The sequence below is a fragment of the Myotis davidii genome, unplaced genomic scaffold (genome assembly GCF_000327345.1).
Source record: "Myotis davidii unplaced genomic scaffold, ASM32734v1 scaffold973, whole genome shotgun sequence".
In the NCBI taxonomy this organism is placed as follows: domain Eukaryota; kingdom Metazoa; phylum Chordata; class Mammalia; order Chiroptera; family Vespertilionidae; genus Myotis; species Myotis davidii.
In genome coordinates, this window is record NW_006284945.1 from 12,215 (window position 1) to 19,859 (window position 7,645).

General features: G+C 44.6%; 1 protein-coding gene across 1 annotated transcript in view; it reads left to right on the top strand.

Annotated features, from left to right (window-relative positions):
- GAR1 (GAR1 homolog, ribonucleoprotein) overlaps positions 1–7,645 on the top strand; it is a 25,721-nt gene that overhangs the window by 899 nt on the left and 17,177 nt on the right. The window contains exons 3-6 of the mRNA XM_006755230.2: positions 1–105; positions 2,627–2,781; positions 3,326–3,385; positions 6,113–6,254. The exon at positions 1–105 is cut by the window's left edge and continues 5 nt beyond it. Of these exons, the coding sequence (XP_006755293.2) occupies positions 1–105; positions 2,627–2,781; positions 3,326–3,385; positions 6,113–6,254 (462 nt within the window). The remainder of the gene's footprint in view (positions 106–2,626; positions 2,782–3,325; positions 3,386–6,112; positions 6,255–7,645) is intronic.

Genomic DNA, 7,645 nt, shown 5'->3' on the forward strand with positions numbered 1-7,645 from the left:
GCGGCAATTTCCGAGGCGGCGGCGGCAGAGGCGGATTCGGACGAGGGGGTGGCCGCGGCGGCTTTAACAAAGGCCAGGACCAAGGACCCCCAGAACAAGTCGTTAGTATGTCGGTTTCCAAGCTCAGCCTACTTGGGGGCGGGGGGCGGAGCAGGGGTGAGGTTGAGGTTGTGGGCTTGTGTTTTTATTTTTTTAAATAATATATTGATTTTTTTTACAGAGAGGAAGGGAGAGGGATGGAGAGTTAGAAACATCGATCAGCTGCCTCCTGCAAACCCCCCCACTGGGGATGTGCCCGCAACCAAGGCACATGTCCTTGACCGGAATTGAACCTGGGACCCTTCAGTCCCCAGGCCCATGCTCTATCCGCTGAGCCAAACCGCCTAGGGCTGGGTTTTTGTTTTTAGGAAGTTTGGGAGTCGGGTGCTGTAAAATATAGATCCAGCAACTGACGTGCAGAGGTTACTGCCTGGTTGGTGAGGCAGACCCCTGGAGATGCTGTAAACTGACTGACAGTGATGCCCTGGCGTGTAACGGGGGGAGTAAGAAAGCCGAACGAAGGACCTTAGACTGCACCGTGCAGGTGGACCTTGAGCTTGGGCTGGAAGGAAGATATTAACTAGGTAGTATTTTATGCTTACCGCTGTGGTCCCCGTTTTACAGACAAGGAGACTGGCTCAGGAAAAAGGTAAAGGGATTAAGAAAAACAACAACAACATAGACACAGACAACAGTATGGTGATTATTCGAGAGAAAGGGGCTGGGGAAGTAAAAGAGGGTAAAGGAGAGGGAAATGGTGATGGAAGGAGACTTGACTTTGTGTGGTGAACTCACAATACCATATACAGATGATGTAGCCTAGCATCATATACCTGAAACCTATATAATAACCTATAGTAGCCAATGTCACCCCAATAAATTCTATAATTTTTTCTCTCAAACTTTATATTAACATTCAGTAATAGGCAATGGATGTTTTAAATTACTCTTTTTTTATTTTAAAATTATATTTTATTGATTTTTAGAGGAAGGGAGAGGGATGGAGAGTTAGAAACATCGATCAGCTGCCTCCTGCAAACCCCCCCACTGGGGATGTGCCCGCAACCAAGGCACATGTCCTTGACCGGAATTGAACCTGGGACCCTTCAGTCCCCAGGCCCATGCTCTATCCGCTGAGCCAAACCGCCTAGGGCTGGGTTTTTGTTTTTAGGAAGTTTGGGAGTCGGGTGCTGTAAAATATAGATCCAGCAACTGACGTGCAGAGGTTACTGCCTGGTTGGTGAGGCAGACCCCTGGAGATGCTGTAAACTGACTGACAGTGATGCCCTGGCGTGTAACGGGGGGAGTAAGAAAGCCGAACGAAGGACCTTAGACTGCACCGTGCAGGTGGACCTTGAGCTTGGGCTGGAAGGAAGATATTAACTAGGTAGTATTTTATGCTTACCGCTGTGGTCCCCGTTTTACAGAAAAGGAGACTGGTTCAGCTAAGTTTCTTTGCTGGGGTCATAGTTAGGAAGAAGTGATCATCAGTAAGTGATAAATTGGAGGCCCAAGGCAAGTTTTGAGACTCCAAAGCCCAGACTTTACCTTACTCTTCAGTAAGAGAAGTCGGAATTTTGCTTGGAAGGGAAACGACAGGGAGGAAGTCAAGGAAAAGACCTAGTTAGCACAGTTTTGGAGTAATTATCAATGAGGTAGGATGGAAGTCATAGAAAGTGAGACAGAGATTGACGGTAGAATCCTGTCAAAGAGGAGGAAGGATGGGTACAGTCTAATATAAAGAATAGGTTGGGTCAGTATGCAGGATGGTTTGAAGAGGGTAATGAGTTAGAGTCCGAGGTCCCAGCCCAGAAGCCATTTCAATAGTCCATGCAGGAAGGAAGCATTGAGAGCATGGTGGGAGTGAGAAGAAAAAGGAAGGGTTCGATTGGGAGAGAGATTCACAAACTCAGTAGAACTTGGCTCATCTTGGGAATTGTTAAAAGCTTCCAGGTTTTGAGCCTGGGAGATAGGGATGGAGAGTTGGTTTTGCAGCGGTACAATGAGTATTTTAGTGTGGGGTGACAATAGGCAATTAGAAATAAAGGTAGTTATTTTGAGGTTCCACACTTTTCTGGAAAAGATCGAAGTAACTGGTGAAGAGGTGGAAGTGGGAAGGTATAAAAGGGGAGGAAGAAAAGACAGGAGAACAACCAAGACTGGTTTTGCAGTTAAGGGGTGGGGAGAAGGAAGAATAGACAGTAAAATGCAACATAGTGTTTAATCAAATAATAGTAGTTATTGTAATAAAACCACTGTTCTAGGCTGAGGATCCTCAGTGTGCCAGGCACTTTTCCGAGCAGTTGACATTTAATATTGCATTTACTACTCACAATGCTGTAAGATAGGCGTTGGAACTGTTGTTAGCCATATGTTAAAGTGAGGACCCTGTGGCAGAGAGAAGGTGAGACCCTCCGCCCAGGTCACAAAGGTGGTATGTTGTGGATTCATACACCAACTCAGGGAGGGTTTTGTGTCCCAGAAGAACAGGTACGGCGAAATCCCAGGTAAACAACGCTTCCAGAAGAGGTTGGTCAGTATGCTTTGAAATTGTTTTATATTTTAATGTTTTCTTGTCCTGTTTCAGTATTAGGAGAGTTCCTGCATCCCTGTGAAGATGACATAGTTTGTAAATGTACCACAGATGAAAATAAGGTGCCTTATTTTAATGCTCCAGTTTATTTAGAAAACAAAGAACAGATTGGAAAAGTGGATGAAATATTTGGACAACTTAGAGATTTTGTATCCTTTTTAATTGGAAGATGTAGTGATCTCACTGAAAGGTTACTGTTTGTTTTTTATGGAGCTAAGTATTAATTAAATTAAACTTGTTGCTTCAGACTATAGTGGAGGATCAAGAGAGGGAGAAATGTATTTCCATATATACAGGGATGGACAAAAGTACAGTTTGCAGCTCGTATGGAAAATACAATAACAAATAATAATACAAGAGTAAACTCTGTGATTTGCATACTCACAACTGTAAATCTACTTTGCCCACCCCTGTGTTGTAAAGATAGGTCCTTTTGGGAAGGTTTTAGAAATGATTGCCATTTGGATAAGTGCTGCAGGATCGAGGTACTTTGCTTTGGCTATGATTGTGCCACTGGAATGGTCCGGTGGAATTCGAGGTTTTAAAGGAAAATATTAATTTCCTCTTGGAAACGCCTGTCTTACTTTTCCTAGACATTTCCATGTATTTTAACCCTTGTTTTTAAAATTACACTTGAATTCAGAAGGTTACCTTTTTAAAATCTTAATTGCTTTTCCTTAATAAAATTAATAGTATTTTTCAGTTAAATTGTCAGAAAACATGAAGGCATCTTCCTTTAAAAAGCTACAGAAGGTGAGTCAAGCTCATGATACCTAGAATCCTTGGTTTTATAAGTGAATGACCTACCTCAGGGCAGTCCTGCTTAGGGCACTTGAGACTCCCTCAATATATCACCAGTGAAGCTCTTAAGTTGAGATATTCTGTACCTCAAACATTGAACTTACTTATCTTTAAGACTAATTTATTTAATACAAGCTTTCAGAAAGTATTCCTTGCTCATATGAGCAAATTCTGTAACTGCTAGAGTCTGTTTTTTAGTTTATGTAAAACTGTCTTATTAAAAATCCTTGCATGACCAAACATTCTAAGCAAATCATTAAATTTTAAAACTTGAATTATTTGGAAAAAGTCAGATATTAAATATGTGCAAGAGGTAGCTATGAAAATGTTAATTTAATAGTGGGACCAAATTTAGTGTATTGGCTTTCTGAGGAAGTGAGCTTGAAGCTGAGACTTGAACGTTGACTAGCAGTTATTCCCAACCCCGGCTTCACATCAGAATTATCTGGGGGTGCTTTTAAGGAGGTGTATGTCTGGGTTGCACTCCCAAGAAATTTGACCCAGTATGTCTTAGGTGGGGACCAGGACTCAGTGCAGAATGAGTCCTGGATGACTGATGTAGTGAGGCCAGCACTTGGGAGCCAGTGCACTAGTCAGTGAGGAGGAGGACGTGCATTATAAGTAGAGAAAACACCGTGTGCAAGTCTGAGAAAGTGAGCCACTTGAAGGGTCCAGAAAAGGCAGAGGTGTAGCTTGGACAGAGAACATTTAGGAGTGAGAAAGCTGTGAATTATGGCTAGAGGTAGGCAGGAGCTAGATTACTTAAGGCCTTCAGGTCACAAGAAAGAATTCAGACTTTAGTTTTAGTTTTGTTTTTAAATATTAGGGAAAATATGGTTAAATTTATACCTAAAAGTACTGGAAAAATGAACTCCCTGGGAAGGGTTCAGTGCTCTATGTGAAGGGGCCAGGTTGGAAGAGAGATTTTGGACTGGGGCAATGGAAATGGAGAAAAATAGGTGAGTTTATGAGAGAGAGAGGAAGTAGAATTGACAGGTCTTGATAATGGATGAGCTGTTGAAATTAAAGTAAAAAATGCCACCGTCTTTCAGATGCCTTGATTTCAGCATCTTTGAGGATAGTGTCACCATTCACTGAAATGGGCAACACTGCAGAAGAAGGGAATTGGGGGAGGAGAAAGGACAGTTTTGGACATAATGAGTTTGAAGCATTTGTGAGATATTCACTTAGGCACTGAAAGGAAGAGTGGACTAGAGGTAGAGTTGGGAAGTTGTCACTGTACAGACAATATAAGATACAGTCTAGGACAGGGGTGGGCAAACTTTTTGACTAGAGGGCCACAATGGGTTCTTAAACTGGACCGGAGGGCCGGAACAAAAGCATGGATGGAGTGTTTGTGTGAACTAATATAAATTCAAAGTAAACATCATTACATAAAAGGGTACGGTCTTTTTTTTTTTATTTTTTTTTAGTTTTATTCATTTCAAACGGGCCGGATCCGGCCTGCAGGCCGTAGTTTGCCCACGGCTGGTCTAGGAAGAAAGAATGAGAGGAAAAGAGCTTTGGGGTACCTCCCAAATTTATGTATCTATTAGTGGAGATTCAGAAGTAACTGCCAAGAAAGAAGGCAAACCAGCAGAGTTTTAAAAGTGATATCACAAAAGTCAAGAGAGAGAATGTTTCCAAGAGGAAGTACTTAGCAAATGCTGTTGCAAAGAATTCATTGGATTTAGCAACATAAAGGTCAACAGATCATGGAGCTAAGGAGTGGTGGTCCCAGAAGTCAGCTTGGGATAGGAGATGAGATGGGGAGCATGCCTTGTTGCTAGGATATGGCACCTGGTTGTAGAAACCCTGACAAGTACCCACTGGGACATTGCACTGCTTTGGGTGGGCCTGAGAGCCAGGCTTCTCATTTGGTGACCTGCGATTTGGTGGGCTGTTGCTTGGGATGGTGGCGGGGCCTGTGTCCCACTTGGGGGAAGCCTAGTGTTGCTTTGTGGGTGCCAGGTCCATGGTGCCGTTTCTCTGTAAATGGCCAGTGCGCGTCACGGCAGCTCCTGCATTGATCCTCTGCCCCCTGGAGGTCAGTGCTCATCTCAGCGACCAGTTAGATGGATACTTAGCATATTAGCCATAGATATATAGATATAGATATAGATATATACGTGTGTGTGTATGTATGTATATTATAGTTTTGAAGCCCTCATATGTGTTTTGTGTAAAATTGTGAACTATACCTCATTATGTTTCATTATTGTGAAAAAAATATTTCTTAGTTCTAAATATAGGATGGGTTTAGTTTCTACAAATCGTCCATTAGCTATATGTCAATGTTTTATTTTTTATTTTAATGCTAAATTTTTAATAGTTTCCTTTTTCTTATGGCAGGCAATTCTGTTAAGTTAAAATGTAGTTAATTTTTGGAAGGCATTATCTGTTTCTAAGGATATTGAATTGGTCTTGTTAGGTGCCAAAGTTTATGTGCTTTATGTACATTATTTTTTTGATCTGCACAAGGACTATGTGAGGTAGGTACTTTATTATCTTGATTTTACAGATCAGAAAACTAAGTTTTTGCCTAGGGCTACACAGTAGTATGTAGTAGAGTTGGGATTTGAACCCAGGCAGTCTTGAGTCTAGGTATAATTATAATTATATAATCTTAGTACTATACTACCCAAGTCATCACACTAATTGTTTCTATTTTACTTCCAGTTTTATATAGACCCATATAAGCTGTTGCCACTGCAGAGGTTTTTACCTAGACCTCCAGGTGAAAAGGGACCTCCAAGAGGTGGTGGCAGGGGCGGTCGAGGAGGAGGAAGAGGAGGTGGAGGTGGCAGAGGTGGTAGAGGCGGTAAGTTACTTGTGGGAGAAAATTTCTAATGAAATTTCAAAGTTTCAGCCAATTCAAATAGTAGAATTAAATTTTGCATATAGGCAAATCTCCCAAATGTTTATTTATTTACTAGAGGCCCTGTGCATGAAAATCCTTGCACTGGGTGGTGGGGCAGGGAGGGAGGTTGCTCAGCCCGGCCTGTGCCCTCTCACAGTCCAGGACCTCTCAGGGGATGTCCGACTGGCTTAGGCCCGCTCCCTGGGGGGATCCGGCCTAAGCTGGCAGTCAGACATCCCTCTGGGAACCCGGGAGCCCTTGGGGGATTTCCACCTGCCTGCTTAGGTCCGCTAACCGGGGGGAATAGACCTAAGCTGGCAGTCAGACATCCCAATTGGCAGCCCAGAAATAAAATCTTCCAATGTCATGTCAAAGACCATCTATCTATAATAATAAAAGCATAATATGCAAATTGACCAAATGACCGAACAGTGGAATGACCTGGACAACCACGCTATGACACACACACTGGCGCCAGGCCAGCCAAGTCGGGTGCAATCCAGTTGGTCAGGGGGCCCTGCCATTGCCCCATGATTGCCCCACAGAGGGAGGCCCAGGCCATCCTCTACAGGGTGATGGGGCGGGGGGGGCTCCTCAATCAATTGCCCTGCAGAGGGAGTCCCAGGCCACCGGCCAGCAGGGCAATCGATTGGGGATGGGGAGGGCTCCGCAATTGTCCCAAAGAGGGCAGCCCAGGCCACTCGGCTGATGGCTCTGCAGCAGGTGTGTGGGGCCAACCAACGATCAACCCACAGAGGGCAGCACAGGCCAGCCAAGCGATCACACCCCACATCTGTCACCCACAGAGGGAGGCAACTGGTGGTGGGGTAGGGGGGCAGCGCCACACAGATTGCAAGCAGTGACAGCGGCAGGACGGGGCCAGCTGCCGGCAGCCGGGGAAAGGAAAGCCCGATAGGCCCTGATCGCCAGCCAGGCCTAGGTACCCTATCCCGAGGGTCCCGGATTGCAAGAGGGCACAGGCCAGGCTGAGGAACACCTTTCCACCTCCCTGCATGAATTTTGTGCACCAGGCCTCTAGTCCTATATAATAAAGATGTAATATGCAAATGGTCATTACATAATGACCAACCACGTAACAGCCGGATCACGGATCAGCCCAAGGATGGGACTGCGAGCTACAAGCCAGTGACAGAGAGCTACAGGAGGGGGCAGGGCAGGAAGCTATGATGGGGGGTGTGGAGGGAGCTATAGAAGGGCAGGGCAGTGGGCAGAGAGCTACTGGTGCACGGATTTGTGTGCAGGGCTGCTAGTGCTATCTAATAAAAGAGAAACATGGTAATTGGCGTACGACCGCTACCCTTCCCATTGGCTAATCAGCGAGATATGCAAAT